The 22,805-nt window shown below is 39.9% G+C and overlaps 1 protein-coding gene across 1 annotated transcript; it reads right to left on the bottom strand.

The window, feature by feature from the left end:
- Positions 1–369: 369 nt before the first annotated feature.
- Positions 370–15,562, bottom strand: LOC145994800 (phospholipase B1, membrane-associated-like). Its single transcript, XM_083131098.1, has 8 exons — positions 15,337–15,562; positions 10,132–10,270; positions 9,296–9,542; positions 7,483–7,709; positions 5,896–6,055; positions 4,815–4,951; positions 3,548–3,716; positions 370–1,370 (listed from the first exon to the last, which is right to left on the bottom strand). Exons 2-8 carry the CDS (start codon positions 10,258–10,260, stop codon positions 1,213–1,215), a joined length of 1,227 nt encoding a protein of 408 aa, XP_082987224.1. The 5' UTR covers positions 10,261–10,270; positions 15,337–15,562; the 3' UTR covers positions 370–1,212.
- Positions 15,563–22,805: the final 7,243 nt, after the last annotated feature.

Here is a 22,805-nt window from a genome sequence, read left to right as displayed (position 1 = left end):
AAAATCAGTTGCGCTCTAATAGAAATGATAAAATGAGGGTTGTACTTAAATAATTGAAGTGGTCTTTGAAATAATTAAAGATATTATTTGTTAGAACTGCAACAGAATGGAGGATTGCCCACTAGTCATTGACTAGACAAAATTCATACTTCTCACCTTAATTTAAACAGAAGTATTTTATTTTTGTACTAAATGTATTAAATTATTGTTTCATATCAAACTTAAATCTGTATAGTCTACAGGCATAGCCTACTTTCGAAGTATGTACCTAGGTGTTATTAATTTTAAAATGATAGTAAATGCATGTATGTTTCTTTTACATATTTGTGTTTTCATTTAATGCAACAAATAAGTTTGTACAAGTTTGTAGCAGTCAAGTAATATACGTACTTCCGTCACTGACAATTAAATATTGTGGCAACATCGCCATCCTATAACAACAAACATGAACAGAATCTGTTCCACCATATTTTGAAGCATACAAATCAGTATTGCTATATTCAGAAAGCACAATTTCCCCTTTTAGGAGTGCAAACTTTTTCTCCATTATCCAAATTTTCACTTCAACTTAGTCAATTTGAAATCACGATCATGAAACGTTATCAATTATTATTAGTAGCAGTAGATTAAGAAGTAGTAGAATTTCTACTTCTGTTGAAGAAATTCTTAATTCATAAAAATATTAACTTTGATGGATGAAAATTTTTATTCACAGAAAATTGTAATCCTGGTGAAAAAATATACAAAACATAACAAGTTTCATTCATGTAGATGGAAATGGGAAGATTGTTCTCTTGAAAAACAAAAAAACATTAATTATGGTCCTTTTGGAGGGAATAAATTATGCAACAAAAGAAAGAAAAATGTAATTCACACTCTATTGAGCGTAAATTTCACATGTCAGCAGGATATCCTTAAGTTTCCCTCCAATTTTGATATTTTTCATGAAATTTCTCTTTTCTCTTTTTCACCAAAAACATTTCTCGTTTCTCTTTATCACCTAAAATTCTGCCTGACTTTTCATGTGCCGACGAAACTTTACCTTCATGTGACAACATTGACATAATTAGATGTAATATCCAATAAACCTAGGGAAGATGTGCGCTCTTCCGTGACTTGAACACGGGTCATAGTTTAGCAGAAATCCGATGACGAGTAAGGCATCGCATTCTCATAAGATTTTATTTTTTTGTAAAATGCATTAGGAATCACTCACTGATGTCCCAGTTCAAAGTAACTGGCTGAGTTCTTTCTGGTGAAAAAGTAAGGAGCATTATCCAAAGGGCAAAGAAATCTCTCGAACAAGGGTTTCCAACCTATGCTTTTATTCCCTTCCGGTTCGAGCATGTTGTTCCACTGAAGATTGGCAGCTGAAAGGAAGAAAATGCAATAAATATATTTTTCTGCCAATCATATTTTCCTATACAAGATAAATCGATCTGAAGGTATACAATTCAAAGTTTTCATCAGTTCTGCACTCGTATAATCTAAGACGTAGTCTTATCTCTTATGATGTATATGTTGCCATAAATATTGAGGAATTGAAGAACCTTTAAAGCTAATCCATTGCAATTGAACGTAATATCTTGTGCTGCCTTATTACAAGAGTTTGTATTTACTACTCTTAGTGGCAGAAGTGAATTGGCACACCACATATTCATGTGTATAGCTGTAACTCGCGTGTTAGAAACTAAGGAGTTTCTCCATCACATATGTTTCAATGCTAGAATATGCAATTTAAGAAGTACTGTACTGTAAACCATGCCAAAAACTGAAGTATAAACAGTCACCACTATTCAAGATGACCAGCATGTACAATTGGAATGGAAAAAAAATCATGAACTTGATTTCAACATTAATATTGCAGAATATAAAAAAGTAATAATATCAATACCTGTTAATAAATCACCATCTTCACAATTATGCACATTCTGAATTTATGCTAAATTTTATGTCTTTCTGTACCATAGTCTCTTAATAATAACAGACATGAATACATTGGTATATACATTTCACAAATTTTGTTCTTCTGCTTATGTTATGTTAATATTTAATAGTATTTTATAGAAGTGAATTATGATTTTTCTTGTGTATAACCTAACTACATGTGTTTTGTTATCAAATCATAATAATTGTGTGTACATAGTATATATTTGTAATTATAATCTAACTAGTGTATGCACGTGTGTGTTTTCACAATGTATTTAACTTTCCATTTACATTATATTGCCACTATGAATGTCTCTGTAGATAGAAAGTAAATAAATAAATAAATAAATTCTCGTTACAAACAGACAAAGGTTTAGTTTATTTTAGAAATCTTAAATATGAAGCACACTATTGAGGAGTTATGGTGGAATTAAGAAAAGAGATATAAGCCTTAAAGAAACTCAATGTCAACCAAATATAGATTAGTTATTGTTCTTTACTGTACATCATTCTGTAAAACACAGAAATCCTGACCTCAATCTCGAATTACAATTGGAGACAGGTTCAAAAATAAAAATCAAAATACAATATGTCATTGGTAACGAGCGTTGCTCATTCTCAACTCTAGCTCTTGTCTACTCTTACGCCGGACGCTCTACATGCGGACAAGGGAAGTAGGGTGCGTGGAATACGCCGCAGACCAACCAGACAGCAGCGGTGGCGCCGAGAGATACGATGTGGCGGGATGAAGTACTACGCGCACCTCGTTCTAAAGGCTGCTGCGTTTCTTATCGCGCTGGATTGGTAGCTTCCCCGGTCCCTATTTTCCTTGCCAGCATGTAGAGCGCCAAGACTGGACAAGAGCTATAATAACTAGGGAATGGATTTTAAGGATCAGCACCTTCCCAAAAATATAGCTGTTTTCATACCGATCGTTTGAGATGTATTTTAGGACATGAAATCAAGGAAAATGAACACACTTTGTTGCACCTCTTCGTGAGATTAGCACATTTATCACCTTTTTACCCCCTCTTTGATGCTTCAGCACCATTTCCCTTTCTTTTCTTCCATGTTTTGTTAAAAAAATTGACAGAAAAATAAATGATTTTCTCTCTTCTTGAGCAGCTATATAAAATTCTATAGCCTCATTTTCTACAGCAGAACGAGAGCTATGAATTGGTATAATGTATATGATATTTTCCAGAAAGTTAGAGGAAATGCCGTGTTTGTTAGTCTGGATTTACAAGAAGCTTACTGGCAAATAGGTTTGAGTGCAAAGCGAAAAGGTTGCTTCCAATAATCATATTTTGGTAATATTTAGGACATAAATGCATGCATATTTCTAAAATTTTAGAAATCTGATGCAAAGGGAATTTTAGTAATTTCCTAATATGTTTAATAGAATGTTTAATTTGTAATTTTTGTAACACTTTTGGGTTAAAATTTTAATTTCTTTTGTTTAAATTCTGATAATTCTTAGGGCATAAATATATGAATATTTGTAAAGTTTATGCGTATTAGAAATCCGTGCCTTAGTAACGTTATCTATGAGACATCGAATGCAACAAGAAAGGTTACCTTCAGCCAATGGGACATTGAATGCAACAAGAACGGTTACCTTCAGCCAGCGTCTTCTGGCTGATGTGGAAGCAGTCGGGAGCCAAGAAGGTGGTGTCGGGCATCTCCCTTCCAGACACGTCGATCTTCATCCTGAGGCTGTCGAAGGCAGCGAAGGGCTGGAACACCACGGTGAAGTCCTCCTTCTTGTCATACCGACCGCTGTTCACCTAAAAATAGAAGTCGGTGATTGTATCTTGCCATGGTCACATAGATACATAAAGAATGGGATGGTTTCAGTTTTTAGTTATCCATGCTAATATTTTAATAAGCAGTTTTGTTAACTGAGTAATTGAATTAGGTTATTTTACGTCGACTTTTGACTAATGGCGATGATAAGGATGAGTGATCATATGATGAAATTAATAAAGGGACACTCACAAAGAACACTCATGCCCTGGCGTCGTAGTGCGCTGTGCTAACCGCTCTGCCACGGAGGTCGGCAATGGCTGTTTTGTGTTGTTGTTATTAGTATTATCGAAGTTTCAGATAAATAATAACATATTTTTAAGCACTGTGAATCTAAATATTGAATTTTGGTGTATATTAATTCTAATGTCCCTGACATTTTTCTTACTACAATCAATACGTATTTCATGAACTTCTATATTTTTTAATTGTAAGAATTATTATCGAACAAGATATATCCAGTATATAGATATGCGTACATTAATGAGATGGTGAAAAGATTTTGGCTAATCGTGAAGATGATAATGACTGATGATACGATGAAATTGATGAAGGGGCATAAGGAACGCTCATGTCTATACCCCGTCCAAGCTAACTGTGCAGCAAGGCCGCGCATAGCGCCGTAGAAAGGAAGGATATCGAGTGGCCAGAGCGAAGCAGTACACGCTGCTGGGAAGGCTGGTAACTGCAGTCGCTTTCCCGCACTCCACGCAATTCTGTTCCTCTTACGTGTTCATTGGTGGAGCCGTCTCGCGTCACTACTTGCGCAAAGACTTGTTTGAGTTTGCCTGCTCCATAGTTAGCTGGGTATAGGCTACGGAGGTCGGCCAATCAAAATTCAAATGAAATTCAATTGAAGGTACTTACTTCTTTTACAACTATCTAGAGAAATGTTTTTAGTAGCTATGCAATTAATTCCATACAGAAATAAAAACTAAGACAAATTTAAATGTAGTTGTAAAAACAGTCTGTTTCATTGGTAGTTCAAACCTGAAAGAGGACAAGTACTCGGACCCACTCACATAAATGAAGCACTAATGGCTGGCAGTGCCACTAACACATATTGAAATAGAACTTACCAGTTCTATTTCTGCTTTGTTGTATTCCTCCATAGCTGAGGCCATTCCTACAGGATCCATGAACGAGCAAGCGCAGAAAATTCGTTGGAACAGCATGCAGTGAAGTGAAGTATGCGCTGCTGTATGCGCTGTCAGATCTGAAACAAATGCACATCATTATATGTAGCTATATATACACACACGCACGCATACATACAAAAGTAAAGCTACCACCCCCTGCACCTTACAACATGCCGCCCGAAGGTATATGGGGGGATGTGAAGGTAAGGCCAAACACATTCACAATCTCAGGCACTCATGGAAGTGATTTAATCAGCACCAAGTTCCAGATGTTTTTACACCCCCAAGGGACCCATTCAGAGGCTGGTTGAGTCCCAGAGCCACCCAATGCAGAAAAATTCCCACCTCGAGAATCTAACCTGTGTCTTCGGCGTGACAGTCAGACGCCGTATGGATTAGATCACGCTCATGTGTGTGGGGGGAGATGTACATACATATGTATATATTAAATCCATTGCAGGATGAGTGATGACATAATGAAATTGATAGACACACACTGACAAGGAACACCCATGTCCATATCGGGATTCGAACCCTGAATACCTAGCGATCCTAGCGCGCTGTGCTAACCACTCCTCTACAGAAGTCGGCCAAAGACTTTGCTAAATGGAAATTAAGGAAAAAAATAAATTAGTAGGAGATTATTTTTATGTGCGGATTAAGTGTTCCTCAATATTTATTTTAGATAAGAACTATGCATTGACTTTGTATACTCTATCCCCGGAATATGTAGAGAAAGGCCGCGCATAGCGGAAGAGAAGTGGGGGAGGAAATCGAAAGGGCAGAGCGAAGCAGTACACGCTGCTCAAAGGCTGGTAACTGCAGTCGCTTTCCCCCTCCACGCAATTTCATTCCCTCTCACATGATCATTGGTGGAACCGTCTCTCGTCATTACTTGCGCAGAAAGTTGTTTTCGTTCGCTTGCTCCAGAGATAACCGGGATAGAGCATACAAGAAAGCCTTCTAGATGAGAACTAGCCATTGGCTTAGTAAGTAATGTTCTTTTAGACTAAGGACTTACTCATGACAGGAAGTAAGTTGACGAACGTCCTAGGGAGGTTTGCTTGGAGGTAATCCAAGGTCTCCATGATCCTCGTCGTGTGGCGCTGGGCTGAGTGGTTCTCCTCGTTGAAGCACTTGTAGGAGCAGATGTCGTTGTGGCCGATCAGGATGGTCAGCATCTGCAGTGGAATTGGGTATTAATTGAACATCGCAGTAGCGGGTGTAAGATCAATTTTTTCACTACCTGTGCAAAATAAAACGTGCATTCGTGTTTCACCTTCAACGACCTCATTTAACCTCTTTCATGAATTATTTCTTGACATTTCTTCGTTTGGTAGGACATTTAAAATCTATGGCCATCTACCCCAGACTTACACTATTGGTCACTGTGCGAATTAAGCTTCTTTCTTTCGGGGAAGGGTGGTTCCCCTCAAAGTGGCGTTTTTGTGATTTCATTTTGGTAAGTAGTTTCTTTTTGTATGCAAATTTGCATATATGTTACCAGTAAGTAAAGTAAACTATTACCTTGCGGTTACCTTAGAACGTTGGTTCTAATCTAGGTTATTAAATCTTACGATTAAAATTTAACCGCAACTTAAAAACAGCATATTTACATTTAAGAAAAAAAAACTACATTGATGTTGGTCAGTTGGAGAATGGTATTCTTATTTAATCCACAAGGCTGCATACTTCTAGAGATGGAAATCTTTAGTGACTGGACCATCAATGGACACGAATCATTTTTCAGTTTTGTTTGATACATAGTTAAGGAGTGGTATACTGTATACTTTCAATTCAATTTTTCTGAGCCGGATAAAAACATCGCTGACAGGGATCAAATTAATTTTATTTTGCTGGGGATAAAATGTTTTGTAGGGGTGTAAATCGCCGGCATCCGCAGCTCCCTCGTTAATTGGCACACTGCTATTGGTGTAGATCTGTTAATGGTCTCTTAAAAGAGAGGAGCAGAGAGAGAGAGAGAGAGAGAGAGAGAGAGAGAAAGAGAGCATGCAACACTCACAAGCACACACAGAGACATATATCATCTTTCGTTCTTTGTGCGTGTTTTCGTCATATTTGTTGTTATCACAACCACCAGGAAACTTTTGTTGGGGGGGGGGGTGGGGGTTAGGAAAGATTTTTGGTGGGGAAATACTTCCTGTCCCCACAGGATTTTGCATCATGTCACTACGTTAAATTTTCTGTTTTCCACTGAGCAAAATATGATTTCCAAAAGGTTTACCAGCCTTTGGAAAATATTTGGACCTAAGAGTGATGAGGAGACCGGTGAGTGGAGAAGATTGCATAATTTAGAACTGCACAATTTGTATTCATGACCAGATATTATTGAAATAATTAAATCAAGGAGTCTTAGGTGGGCAGGCCACGTGGTAAGAATGGGAGAGGAAAGAAGAGTTTACAGGATTCTTCGTTGGGAAACCTGATGGTAAGTGACCTGTAAGAAGGACAAGACGAAGATGGAAGGATAACGTTGAGATGAACCAAAAGGAATTGACAGATGGATAGGGACAGATGGAAGGCTAGGCTTGAGTTGCTACAGCCATAAACCTTCGGGTTTAAGAATGCTACAGAGTTAATTAGTTACCTTCCAGTCCTTCTTGTAGTCAATACGCCTGTCCCTTCTCATCCGAGCCACCAGCTTCTTCGCTTGAGCCATGAGGTCGTTGTCCACACACGCAGTGACCGCCATATTGTACTCTGCCGTCGAGTCGTAGTGCTTGCCATCACCTGTCGCGTAACCCACAAGGTCCGGGTTGAAGTTCTTCAGGATGTTGGGAATCGTCAGAGAGGTCCTCCAACTGCCTTCGCCCCCTGGAGAAATACACCCAGGTTGCAAATCTCTGATGAGAGAGGTATTCGAAAATGTAACTCGATGGTCGAGATTATTATTATTATTATTATTATTATTATTTTCGTTTAGTGGAAGTCATTAGACCACAACCACTATTTCGTTCATGCAAGGTAGGTTATCGTAAACCTTCTCAATGCCAATATGCATAAATGATGAAAATTCTTATTTTACAAACTTTTTTATTTGTCAACATAAACCATTTCAACTACGATTACCACACAATGTAAAAAGTAAACTGGAAAAATTATGGTCCGACCTTCAGTTCCGATGACATCCTACTATCGTCAAAATGACCATGACAGTTTCTAAAGCATTAAAGGCCACGGGCATCGGGAGATAGAGTCTAACCGGTCCGTCGACCCCATTGGAAATTTGCATCGTTCATTTCAAGTTACAATAAAGCGGAAAGCTTCTTACTTTTATTTTTAATGACAAGTAAAGTTCAGTTAGTTTGTATTCGAACAGAATAACCAATGTAGAATCACCGTCAAGGAAAAAAATAGTATAAAATACAGGAAACAGGTTCATATTCTTCTCCAAAGCATTGTGTGCCTTGATTACAAGGTGACGCCTGCGAAAAATTAATGTTACACCTCAGCCAGGCTATCTTCCGGCATTCACAGCGCAGAACGGCTATTTTGACAAATTCCAGTTTTCCTGCTGGCTGCTTAGGGGAGGAGGGATTCAAAGGTTGCCCCATTTGCCCAAACAGGGAGGGCAGCGGTAGGCCTGATTGGCTGTTTGACCGCAAGTGTCTTCTTAGGTCAAGGCGGCAACAGCAGGTGACTGCCATAAAGGTGGTCCCCCCGGCCGGTTGTTGTTGTGGCTGCAGTCTAGTTCTGACGCAGTGACGGCTCTTATTGTAGTGAAAACTAGCTTCACTCCATGGTGCTCATGTTTCTTTATTACGTAATGACAAACAGAGAACTATTGCAATTAATTCATGCAACTGAAAAATGCAACAAACCATAGGGTCAAAGCCTCCCCAGTGGCGTTGGGGTACCACTGTCGCCTTATAATGTAGGGGTCCCAGGTTCGATATCATGTGGAGGCACACAGTACTTCGGATCCAACTTTCAACTGTAAGTCAAGTCCCGATTAGCCTATCTGTGAATAAAGTGGACTACAAACGTTAACTTCGAGGACTCTAGAATACCTCCATTTATTTTAACAGCGTGCAAAAATGCGCTGAATGCGATAAATATTAATACATCTAGACTATTATATTTTTATATCAGAATATCAAGTCAAAATTGTTTATGGTATTTCTAAACTTTTTATTTCCTTATTTTCCCAGAGAATCTACAGTTTCCTTAAAATATTAAAGTTTCTAGATCTTAATGTTTTTTTTTTCTTTTTTGTTGTTGTTGTTGCAGCTGCTGCGTTGAAAATATTGAATGGTAAGTACTGAAGGACCCAGGTCCTCCATCTTGGGCACGCCCCTGCGTGAAGGAACTCAGTATGCACCAATCAGTATGAAGTAAACCAACGGACATTATAACATAAGGAACATCAAAAAATTATACGAAGTCTATCAATATAATACCTGCGGTCCAAGACACCCCTCTGTTTTCAGTCAGTAGGTCCAGAATTCGAACTCCCCTGGACCCCTTCGCGGCGGTGAGGCTGTCTCCCAAGGCTCCAATGACCTTGATGTCGCCGGGAGTCAATCGGTGGACGCTTGTTGCAGTCCTCGCCGGCTGCTCCACCCTGCACGGGAAGCTGATGGACCTCGGGAGCTTGATCTGCTCGTGACTGTCATTTGGGATGTCGCTGTATCTGGTCAGATCGATCTGAAAGCGAATCAGTGGGGATTTAGAATGGTTATCGGATATTAAATCCGCGTAAAATAATGCTCCATTTTAATCGACAGGTGCCGTCGATGTCAATAACAACAGTAGAATAAATACTAAAAATAATATAAAACTCTATGTTCACTATTCTCTGTCCACTGCATGAACGAAGTCAATATAAGCAAATAAATGTAGATTCTGAGAAATTCTATTGGTTGTTCGAATGGCACCTGTGCAGGAATCTTGCGTGTAGAAATGTCACATTATAAACATTAATCTTATTTTGAAACATTCCTTCATAATAACAATTAGTTATTGCAAGGAACCAAGTACATAATAAATAGTTAAATAACTTTCAATCAGTAAAATAACATCAATTCACATTCCTTAGTAACAATACACAACATGTAAATAAGAGATAATGGAAATATCGTCTTTCAGATTGAAAAACACGTTGGTAGCTAACCAGCATTTACTGGAATTCTGTCACTATAGCATGGTCATTCCAAATTGCATTAGTGCAAAAGTGCATACTACTGTATACGGTACATGTTAATCTTGCCAGATTGGATAATATAGGCTCACTCACCTCGAGATCTTGTATCTGTCTCCTTATTTGCGTTTGGTTCCTTCCGGAGGTCGACAGAGCGAAGGAACTGATGCAGGTTAACCAGACAGTTACTAGTAACAATGGCTCTGCTAGATGATGCAGTAACATCCTTCAATTCCTGCAATGAAAGTGGAAGTAATTAATTGCATTTACTTACTCCTTGGCTGCTGCAGGCCTTTCAAATTTGTGAAGTATACTTCATACACAGATTGGGTAATCTGGTATTGGTCCTACAGTTTGAAATGGGATCCGAACTATTATGTGCCTGCTTCATCGGGTATCGAGCCCGAAACCTCTTAATTACAAGGTGACGACGTTACCACTATGCCAAGCCCGTACCCAGGAATTTTTTGAAGGAGGGGCCAGACCCTCAAATGTGTATATGTATATGTAGTATATCTCTGTGTGTGTGTGAAATTAAATTTCCTTTAATTTTTGTACGTACCAGCACTATTGAACATCCACGCAAAATGTGAGTTAAGAAAAAAAAGTTTTTATATGGTAGCCATTGGGTGCCAAAAATTGGGGCAAGGACAATTTACTTTCTCTTAGCAGAAACGTTTGAGTTTGAGTTTTTGTTTTAGGTACACATTTATTCACAGATAGGCTAATCGCGACGGACTTACAGTTTAAAGTGGGATTCGAACCACTATGTGCCTCCACCTGGTCTTGGTAAACAAGCCTTAGCATTAAGAGCCCATAGCGTAGGGGCATCTGCCCCCACTAATCGCCCCCACTGCTGGTAGCCTGCATCGATGGTTTTAGAGCTAAAACTATCCAATAATGCAGAATGCAGACTTCAGGAGACTGCCTCTCTACACAACAAACACATTCATTTACGTAAGGACAAAATTGAATTTTTTACAAATTTGAAAAATCGTAGATGTTATTTTCGTGACTTCTTATAGGTTCACATTTAAATATTTCATGGTTCCATGGGGGGGGGGACATGCCCTACCCTGTACGCCATTGGAGAGGCACGTGCTACAGTCCTTACAGTGTCTTAGTCCCTCTCAGAATATTATACTACACTCTTCTATATTCTTCTCTGATTCTTACATCCATCCTCCTCAGTATTCTACAAAAGTCTTTTCCTGGGATTTTTGTAGTAGGCGAATTGTCCACTCCCATTTTAATTCAGTCTATTTTCCACAAAATTATAATTATTATTGAAATACGAATTGTATAGCATCTACTACTACTAACACAATGTTATTTCTTGAATCAAAATATAAAATAAAAGGAACGAAAATAGCGATGGAATATTTGTCTGTCTTTATCTTTGCCTTGGCTATACCACGCAAGGATTCACCTTAGAAGAAATAGAAAAAGCCTTGGTCAAGATGATCCGGTTTCAATACGCGATCCGAATGACCCTTTGCATAAGCAAATACTGTAATTCCTACCTGCTTCTACAGTGTCACTATACTCTGTTCCGGGTATCTAGTTGGCAAGCGAACGAAAACATGTATCTGCGCAAGTAGTGACGCAAGACGGCTCCACCAACGAACACGTGAGAGGGGACGGGATTGCATAGAGGAGGGGAAGCGACTGCTGTTACCAGCCCTCGCAGCAGCGTGTACTGCTTCGCTCTGCCAACTCGATTTCACCCCCTCCTCTGCCGCTATCCGCGGCCCTGCTCCACAAATTCCGGGGATAGAGCATAGAGTATACTTGCGCAGAGAATTGTTTTTTTTCGCTTGCTCCAGAGATTCCCGGGACAAAGTTGTAAGGAATGTCTTTCTTACAGAATTTTGAAATACCTTCTTCCTCTTCTCGGAATAGAAGTGTAATTTGCACGTATAATTTTATCCGCCGTGTTATGGCTTCTTACAGACCGTAATTGCTCACCAAGCACTGTTCCGTAAGAGGTCGGCGAATTATCCTTGCACTGGGTGTTACGCGAGGAAAAGTCTTCCGTTATGGAGGTTGTCGCATGCTGCTTGGGCAATCCTTCTTCCGTCGTGTTCGTTTTCTTCTGTTTGCAGTCATGATCAAGTCCAAGGCCGTCCTTCCCCTCTCCAACCACTGCAAAAACTTCACGCTCGACTGGTGAGCATTGCTGTTCTATGCGGAAGAACTTGACAGTCTTTTGGCCAATTGTACCTCGATGCAGTGTCGCAACAACAAGATATATTCCTTCGCGTATTCCTAACTTTTCTTTACAAAAAAAATCTAGAATCAGTATTTCTCGGTCAATTGATGTCTCTCTTTAGGTTGATCGCAACGTTGAGGATCAACAAATATGATGGAATTGTTAAAGGAACGAGCACAAATAAACCCTGGTTCCCTGGTCGGGACTCGAACCCGAAGCCTTCACTGCCGATATCGTGTGCTCGGTTCGCACACCTAGGCGACAGATGACGTAGTACTAACGCTAACGACTTGTTGTCAAAGGATCCCTGGTGGTGGAACTTTGCTCTTTAAACTGTAGGCCCAGACCCGATTAGCCTATCTCTGACTACACTGGGTCTGATAGAAGGAGATAAAGCGATTGGGCGGAGCAAAGCAATAGGATTTCCGAGATGTCACGTGCATTTATTTCCATTGACTTCGTGTTCGATCTTACAGCGGAGAGAGGGAATAAATATCTGCAATTACATCCTAACATATTAGTGAATAGTATTCACTACCTGGGCTTCCCGATGGCGTAGTGGTAACGTCGTCGTCTTGAGAGATCCCAGATTCGATACCCTGTGGAGGCACAAGTGATTCGGGTCCCACTGTAAACTGTAGGTCCGGCCCCGGTTAGCCTATCTGTGCACAAAGTGATCTTAGAACAGCAACTCTAATCTAACCATTCACGGGCGGCCTAGTTCCTGATCAGAGGCCACTTGAAGGTTTCCGGAACCGTCTTGGAAAATCCCACGATCGTATCTTACCACGAAAAGCGCAGACTGGAACGGCGATTATAAATAAGTATGGAAGACACCCCCAGCTGCTTTCCTGGAATCAATTTCGAGCGAACAACAAGGAGGAATTGCCTTTATACGGCGTGTAGTAGAGACACACTAAAAACATTCTGTGGAACTATGAGTTTCGCATGGATTAGATAGGTAGAAGAGCGGATTGGAATAATGACACATAAAATTTAAATTGGTTTGGGCTTATCACAGGATCAACACAAGTGTATTTTTTGTCCTTTGTCTTCGCTGGTATGGTACCTTCAACTAAGCAACGAACTTTTCCTACCCATTTCTTGTTTGTATCCGTCCGTCGCGCTTCCCTCCTGTTGTGGTTAACCTAATGGTAATAAATTTAATCAGTGTTGCATACAAGGGAAACATTATCGTGTTTTAACCCCACGGAAATTTCCGCCATCCGAAAAAGAAGGGTTATCAGAATTTAATTGCAAATATTCCAGAGTAAGGAATATTTTATGCATGTCCTGAGGAGAGTAGGACCAGACATTTTCGTTCACCTGTTTACCATGGGCGTCCGGAAGGGGGGCAAGGGGGGGACACGGCCCCACCCTGGAAAATGAATGTGTGCCTAAAATTATACATTTCACACATAGTTTCATTTCAATCACGGTAATTTATGTTAATTATTATAAATTCGTTGAAGAAACATGATAATTTCAGACTGAAATAGTGTTTTTTCAGAGGGCATCACTATTTTGGAGGAAAATATGTGTCCTTTGCCCCCCCGGTAAAAAATTACCTTGCTTGCCCTTCCCTGGAAAAAATCCTGCGGACGTCTATACTGTTTACAGATTGTAAGGTTAAACAATTTAATCAAAACGCCATCAAGACAGTTATCTCTGCTGTAGGTCAGTACAATGCCGTTCCTTACAAACATGTAGGTCTTCCCTTATGGCGCAGTGGTAGCATCGTAGCCTTGTAATCAAGGGATCCAGGGTTCGATTCCCGGTGGAGGCACAAAGTGATTCAGATCCATCCCACTTAAAACTATAGGTCCAGTCCCGATTAGCCTTACTGTGCATAAAGTGGACTTAAAAGACCAACTCAATCAATCAACCTTAAAAACATGTACAATGTATGAGAAAATTAAATATCACTTTTTCTAGTAATATCTATGCACCTAACTATACAACTAGGAATGCAATAGCATGAAAACCAGTAAAACACAAATTATTAATGCTGCAATAATTCTTACCCCCTTCCCACCAGCACCACCAAAATAAAACTCCTGAGTACTCCACTGAACTCAACTTTGCGCAAAATACTCATGCGCGGATACTGAGTATTCACACCCGCGGATTTCAATTTCTCTTTGATCCAGCCATTAGGTCGTCGCGACCGAATCAAATTCAGAAATTAAGGTCGTGAAAGCACCGACTGACCGCCATTGTTGACCATGGGTGCAACATGGCGAGGGTAAGATTTATCAAATTTTAAATGTTTGGGATAATTTTTCAACTTTCTGGAACCTGAGGTACACGTTCCCCACCACCCCCTCCCAGAATTGGGCCCCAAATTACGCTGCTCCTGTTGATTATGCAATCTATCCAAATCCGAATACTGTATCTTGGATCCTTTATCCAAATACTTGTCATTCCACCTATCTAATCTAATCTTCATTCATGCTCGTCGTCGCGACTAGCCAAAACTGACAGAAAAGTTACGTAAAGCAATCAATCAACCAGTTATTCGAATCCACTTGGATCTGGGACCATCCCTCCTACCCACAGTCCAGCACACTATACTTTGTCCTGCGAATCTCTGGAGCAAGGCCGCCCATAACGATAGAGAAGGAGAGAACGCGAGTGGGCGGAGCGAAGCTGTAAACGCTCCTGCAATTGGCTGGTAGCTGCAGTCGCTTTCCCCCTGCACGCAATCCCGTTCCGTCTCACGCGTTCCTTGGTCGAGCCATCTCGAGTCACTTCTTACGCAGATAAGTTGTTTTCGTTCGATCGCTCAAGAGATTCCTTTGACAGAGTATAATCAGAATCTACACTCAGTTAGGTATGTGTCATGTAACTGGAACATTGTAACATTTTAGAAACATAACTGGGACGTTCTGAACTCTACTTATTTCACATCGCATTTATTTCATTTTCGGATAATCGCGACGATGAGGACGAAAGAACACCCACCAAAAACGCCCAACCTTCTGTGACTGAGTCGAAAGTTGGCCGCCTTCGACCACCGAGCCAGGGTGTACTGTATGGACAGTTACCCTTTCAATGTTACCACTATTAAGACAGAAACGACAACTTACCTGATGATCTTGACTATCTCTTCTGGTAGCGAATCGAGTGATCAATTTCGAGGCACTTCCTGCGTTGGACCTGTCTCACTTTTTGCAAAAGAACTCGTCGATCTGCACAGACTAACTTCCTGCAAGAAGATTCTTGATGATTAATTTTCGAGATAAATAAAAAACGAACGAAGGTCAATTTCTCTACAAGAGCGACGTGTGGGGAGCTAAAGTCACGCTGTGGTTCTGTTCCTTGGTAGAAATAAAAATACATATATAAAGACAAGGAAACTCACCTTAAACACATACAACGTTCAAGGTTAACAGCATAGAAGACTCCAGCCTTCCGAATATGACGCAATAAAAGTGGAAAAAATGAATAGTAGATGTCGAATCTGCAAAAATGTTTCTGTTTTCCCTTTGCTTTCTTGATTCTCCACGGTTTCTTCTTTCTCTCCTTTTGTTATCCTTCCTTTTTCTTTTTTACTTTTTTTGCACACTTTTCGATTAATTTTCTTCTCTAATTTGGTTATTTTCTATTTCCCCTAGTTTCTGTTTCTTTCCAATTCAGAGCCTTTTCCATTTCATCTACCTTGTACCGTTTCGTTTTTCACACTTCATGTCTCATTACAACTTCAATTCACCTTATTCATTCGTCTTTGTTCAGATTAGTATCAGAATCTAAGAGAGCTTTCAGACCGATAAGATAAGCGACACGTGTCGAACGAACCTTCGGAAATAAATGCAACCTTTCGCACCAAAATGACGCGACAAGCTGCACGTGTCGCTTGCTGCTTGTGTGTCCTTCTGACTGCGCCATTATCTCAACAACGTGCATCGTGTCGCTTTGGTCTGTTGATCGTGCATACGCAGTGAATATTTTTCTACAGATTTATAAGAAATAATGACCTAACCGAAATATCAGAATGTGCGCATTATCCGGATAGTTTTATCGTTGATCCGTTTTACGGTCTCTCCGCACTTTCTCTTATTCGTCATGCTCGTATTCCTTCCACACAGGTTCTCAAGAAATCCGTCATCCAATCTGTCTGTTTATTTGTTTACGAATTCTGAGCATATTATTTAAATGTTTACCTTTTCTTTCAAAAACAGATCTCTGCATTATCTGCCTACAGAATTATCCATTGCATCCGAAACGGATATCGGATAATTTGAAATCCTGATATCCGTTATTTGGATATCGTGGCCATCCCAAAGCGAAATGTGCAGTTTGTCGTGTCACTTTGGAGTAGTCTCGTTCGTTCGACATGTGTCGCTTATCTCTTCTGTCTGAAAGCTCCCTTGAGATACTACGAAGACGATTCGAGACCAGTTCATTCGAGATTAGACGAGACGAGAGCGAGAGCGAGATATTCGTCTGTAAATAAAAAGAGACCGAGACTTATGGTGGCAGTCTCATCTCGTCCCAGTATTAGTACATTTAGTTTGTAATATGTGTGAAAATTTATTTTAAATCTAAAACGTTACTACGCTCTGTTTAAGTTATCTCTGGAGCAGGCGAACAAAAACAAATATCTGCGCAAGTAGTGACGCGAGACGGCTCCACCAATGAACACGTGAGAGGGAACGGGATTGCGTGGAGTGGAAAAACCTACTACAGTTACCAGCCTTTCCAGCAGCGTACACTGCTTCGGTCTGCCCACCCGATTCCCACTGCCCTCCCCTTCTGTGCCGCTATGTGCGGCCTTAATTCCAGAGATGCTTAGCCATTATACATCATTTCTTCCGAAGTGTGTTGATTTTAATATTGTACTTACATAGGTTACAACGTTAAAATCTTGTAATTTTTTCATAACTTTTTTTAATTTCCGAGACTGAAATGGGAATGTTGTACAAATTTTAGATTTCAAGACGAGACTTGACTGAAAACGAGTCAGATTTCACGAGACGATACGAGATTATGTCAAGTCTTCTTGCGCCCACATACACGGGGGAAGGAGAGGACATAATGAAAGAGGGACATAGACAGAGGGAATGAGGGAAAATATGGATACCCGAAGCATTTCCCAACGGCAATGCCAAACGGAAATCCTTTCATACGTCGATTCTTGCAACTTGGAGTTGGATGTTGTTTTTTTCAACTTCCCTTCGACCCGACCTACACGATCCATTTTGCGTTCAGCATAACGTTTATACATTTGCTATGATACCCACCCTTCCTGCAGATGGAAGCACCAGATAAGCTGGTTGTCCCATCGCATGACACTCTTTGTGTCATGAAAGAGCACTGTTACATGTTGTTCCGACGGTTGATACATCTCGTAAGCGATAGGGGTCTTTTCGTAGTCGATATTGCAGCATGAGTAGTATTGTGCTATTTCCACTAATTGTGTGTATAGCCAGTGGCGGCGATAGACTTTCTGGTGGGGGGCATTGGATGGCTGTCAAAGATTTGGGTGGGCCACATCTTTAAATATACATGTATTTTAAGAGCCAGGTTAGAATTTATCCAATAATAGGGTAACTTCTGGGGATGGCCTCACCAATGGTATAGTGGTAAAGCCGGTCCCTTGAAATCAAGAGGTAATGCGTTCGATACCGGGTGGAGGCATATAGTGATTCGGATCCCACTTTAAACTTTAGGTCTAGTCCCAATTAGCATATCTGTGCATAAAGCGGATTTAAAACAAAAACTTAAACGGTAGCTTTTGGAGTAATTTATTGGTTGACTGATTTGGTTTATTTTACTTCATTGTTCTGCCATTTCCGGCTATTCGCAAAGTTGAGGGTGAGTGATGATATGATGAAATTGATGAAGGGACACTCACAAAGAGCACCCATGCACAGCCCGGGATTCGAACTAGGGACCCCTGGCTTCGTAGCGCGCTGTGAAGCTTTTGTAGTAAGGAAATATGCAATTTCAAATGAATGGCTTATTGCAGAAAAGGACCTGTGTCACATTTTTGAGGTATCGGAGTTAATGGTATTTTTGATTTTCCCAGTTACAGACACATCTTTTAGTGCAGAAAGGACGTCAGCCACACGAAGCTATAGCCAAGAAAATGCACAGTGAAAAATGTACTTTTATCACCTGAGTCACAATAAACTTAGCCGTATTTATACGTTGTACGAAATGTGTATGCTAATCTGTAATGCAGCTCGGGGCGGTAAAAATACTGTCAAACTTATTGACACCAGTAACATTATTGATTTCACAACGTGGTGGCCTCATATCTACAAAAAAAGTGTGGCATCTGTGCCGGAAACTACCATGTGTTCCTACAAGAATAGGCAGTCTTTTCAGATTTCCAAGTATCATTACTTTGAATACTGTGTTGAACATAAGGGTACTGTCAAGGTTTCCGAATTCATCAAAGGTTTGACGTCTCACACCTTCTATCTGTCCAAAGGTGCAAGAATTGTAATTCCTACGCCACGTACGTTCCCAGTTGCACGTATGCCGATCACGCTTACTAAATTGAAGGACATACGAACTGCCTTATCGTTGTACCAGACGACGTCAAAGGTTTTTATGAAGATATTCTTCAGTGGCCTACTCCACGCGCCAATGAAACAGACTCAAGATATAGAGTAACACATGCATGTATGAGCTCGTACATTATTGTACTTCAAACATCAACAATAAAGTCCAGAAAGTGCAGTACACTGTCATTTATTGATGAAACTATAATTTTCTGTGGCATATATAACATAACCTAACCTAACCTAGCTTATGTGGCAACGACAAACGGACGTTTGTAGGATATTTCTCGTCTTATTTCTCACAGTTTTCACTTTTATGGCAGAAAGGTACCGGAGTCACAACTTTTTCATATCCACTGTCTCGAGCAGCATACTGCAGGTGGGGGGGGGGGGGGGGCATTGAGGGTTGCAAAATTGACTATTCATTATGCTGAATATTTGAGCCAACAACGATACATTTCTTTCTTACACTATCAATATTATACGATTTTTCATGTTTTTTTCTCAGAATTGTGCAAAAGTGACTCAGGTCCCTTTTTGCAATAAGCCATTCAAATGTTGAATTAAAAGTGTGTTAAATTTTAGGTTCATATCTCCACGATCAAGGGGTTCGTTTGTGTTTGTTTGAACTTCATTTTTGTTATAAGTTTGTTTATGCACAATAAGGCTAATAGGGACTGGACCTACACTTATAATGGAACCACTGTGTGCCTCCACCGGGTATCGAATCCGTTATCACTATGCCATTGGGGAGCCCCTTCAGGGCTTAGATGAGCGTCCGATCCTGGAATCGAATTTTATAAAGTTTCTCGTCATAATCACCATTACCCTATCTTTACAATTTCATTTCATTTTTATCACGAAATTTACTGATCATATTTTGAAAGGGTTAGTTACCATGATTTTGTGTGGGCCACAACCCAATCTTGGGCATTCCTCGATATATATAACCTTTCCGATTAACGATTGTTTTTAACCCAACAGAACTGAAATGACGACGGAAAATGACCATTAGCGTGTTATTGATGTTTTGCCCGAGAAGTCGATAAGTGAGTCATATCGTCTGAAAGGGTTCAAGTGAACAGTTAACATGGCTGAATCGCCTCTAGAAGAACACGACTTGAAATTATGCCCTATGCAGCCGTCTTTTGTTCTGGCTACATCTAAAAATTCTTACGTTAGTTCCAATAATTAATTCAATATGCTTATATGTATGTGAAGAAAATATGTTATCCAATTCCCTGTCTGACTATATATTTGCAACAGTTTCTGCCTTTAATCACTCAGATCAAACACTATTATGGTACATTAATTGTAGTAACATTAAGAGGACAAGACTGTTGTGTTCTATTCCATTATATGAACGATTGATTTGGATATTTTTAAGTGAACATTGGTTCCCAAAACTTTCTTCTACTCGAATGACGTCGGTAGAATTGTTTGTAGGAAGCTTCTGGCACTTGATAATAAAGTTTTACTTCAGGCTAACGTTAACGTATTATTATTATTATTACTACATCAATAAATGACTCTTCTACTTGATGTACGCACCGAATCGATGGTCGAGATACCCGGTTTCGATTCCTCCATGGAATTTTTCCCGAGAATGTCCTTGCATAATCGACTCTGGTTCATGGGAGTTAGGGCTTTGTTCTGTTCACATCCGCTTTTCTATTCGCATCCGCTCCATTTCTAAAGAGATCAAGAGGGGGAGAATTTTACATTTTGCCCTTTTTATAAATTCCACCGTCCTCTACAATGCTCTACAATGGAAATTTCCAAGTAGCTGAAGACTGGAGGAGCCCTGATTTTTTCTAAACCACATCTGCAACCCACCTCCCCTTTCATTTCGAAGAAGAAGTTGAGCAAGAAACGTTGCATACACTTTAATGATTCCCTTAAAATTTTGCTTATTTCGCGTCGACTTTCTACCTCTGTAGATTAATCGCGACGATGAGGATGAATGGTGAATTGATGCTACAGGAGATGCAACAAACACGGTGAAACAAATATACATACTTTACCGGGGATTCGAACCCGGGGCACTTGGTTTCGTAGTAAGCTACGCTATTCGTTCCCCCACCGAGGCTGCAACGGTCGTTAATGAGCGGGTTTGATGCTGTACATATCCAGCTGCTATCACTTTACGAAAATCGATTTCTCCAACAGTTAACCCTCCTAACCAACTTACACGCATTATGTTTGCAATCACAATTCTAACAATGCCCACGTTGTTAGGTTAGGAGGCCAAGTTTAGGGCTGTTAGCAACCCACTCTCGCGACGTGTTAGCAGTCCCGCACCCAACCCGCTAATGAGCAGAGGTTTGTGGACACTAGCCAACGTCCACAGCATAACATTCTTTATTATAACACCCGATAAACTAATTTGGCTTGGGTGTCACAGGAACCCCCACTGCTCCTTAAGCTAACATGAGCATGTCTAATTTTCCACAAGTTAGGGTGTCAATGTGGATTTTAGAAATGACAAACATTGGTAAGTAGTGATGAATTCAGCGGGTGTCCCGGGGGGATCCTTTTCGGAAATAGAAAATTTCCCCCGAAAATTTCAATGACCTGGCAGAGCATTAGGGCAGGATCTAAGAAATTGGGCAAACATGTTCACTTTGTCTGTCTTTCATTTGCTTTTATTTAACATAGAACTTTCTTTTTCTGTTTTTTTCCAATAATCAGTACTGATTCAGTCTTCTTTATAATTTAATGTCAAAATAATGAATTAATTTAAGTATCGTCCGTTTTGATAGCTGCTAACTAGTAATACAAACTAAAATTCCATTTCAATGAAACTCAACAATGGTCACGCGTAGAGCGGCAAGGCTGGTGTAGTGTGCGCAAAGATGGTAGTGAATGTGAGGTTCTATTGTTGTAACGAATTTCAACTTATTGTAGCTATTTTAAAGGTTAGTCAGTGAAAAATTTGTTTGTGGAATGGTGGTGAAGTACTTGTGCAGTCTTATCGAATTTTACACTTAATTTATTTTAATTACATATCAGAGGTAATTTAATAATATTAGTGTTGTTCTTATTAATATTATAATTTGATACTTATGACGTTCCTCCCCACTTGAAGTTTAATATCCTCCGGAGGGAAGTGGCTGCATTTAACATTGTGGTAAGGAATGGATTGTACAACTTTCCTGGAGACCATTCCGTTGGAATATGCAATAATTAGGGTTAGCAAATGTCCTCTTTTACCCGGACATGTCCTCTTTTTTGGGTTATAAATATGGTCCGGGCGGGTTTTTAGAAAAATGGGAAAATGTCCTCTCTTTATAGACAACTGCTTTAACTTCAAGATTCGTACCAAAATTTTATATTTTTAAATAATTGTTAATATTGTTTCCATGTTTAATTTCAAAGTAAAGAAATACAAGACACCAAGCATGCGGGACTTTTGCGTCTCTTCTGTTGTCACTTCAGCGCCGTGTGAGGTTTTGATTTCAAAGCATTTGTGACACTTACCGAGGTTCGCGGTGAGTGTTTTAGTGTAAGAACAATATTACACAACACAAAAATTCAAAGTCTAGTTTTGTGCTGGTATTTTTAATAATAATTCTTTGTTTCATTGCTTGACTGATTTAGTGTTTTAAGTTCACTTTATGCATAGTAAGTCTAATCGGCACTGGACCTACAGATTAAAGTGGATACCGAAACACTATGTGCCTCCATCGGATATCGAACTAATAACAATTCTTGAAATACCGTTTATTTTCGTATTCGGCAATATGAGAGTTTAAAAAAAAAAGTGGTCCCCTGTGCTTAGCACCACGCCATGAAGGCGTATAGGGAGTGAGTGGGGATAATGTGATCGGCATCACGCCCCTGACCGCCTTAACCCCCCAGGGTTTCCCCCAAATACCCATATCATTCGACGCTGGGTGGGCGCCGGGGCCACTGAGAGTTTAATAAAATAATTTATTGTCCAGTAGTATAACATTTTTGTAAAATCTTTGTGAAATCTAAAACTGTCCTCTTTTATAAAGTTTGTCGTCTGGTAACCCTAGCAATAATTTTTTACTGATTCGATT

This window comes from Lepisma saccharinum, chromosome 11 (assembly GCF_977018435.1).
Source record: "Lepisma saccharinum chromosome 11, izLepSacc3.1, whole genome shotgun sequence".
Lineage (NCBI taxonomy): Eukaryota > Metazoa > Arthropoda > Insecta > Zygentoma > Lepismatidae > Lepisma > Lepisma saccharinum.
Note: the sequence above shows the minus strand (reverse complement) of the source record. Positions and strands in the feature narration are given on the sequence as shown.

Bases quoted from the DNA above. Each gene is read 5' to 3' on its own strand.
- LOC145994800 (XM_083131098.1), bottom strand. From the start codon at position 10,260: ATGTTACTGCATCATCTAGCAGAGCCATTGTTACTAGTAACTGTCTGG. The intron at 7,710-9,295 runs GTATTATATTGA...GTATTTCTCCAG, and splicing joins AGGGGTGTCTTGGACCGCAG to GGGGCGAAGGCAGTTGGAGG. The intron at 4,952-5,895 runs GTAAGTCCTTAG...CATTTGTTTCAG, and splicing joins CAACTTACTTCCTGTCATGA to ATCTGACAGCGCATACAGCA.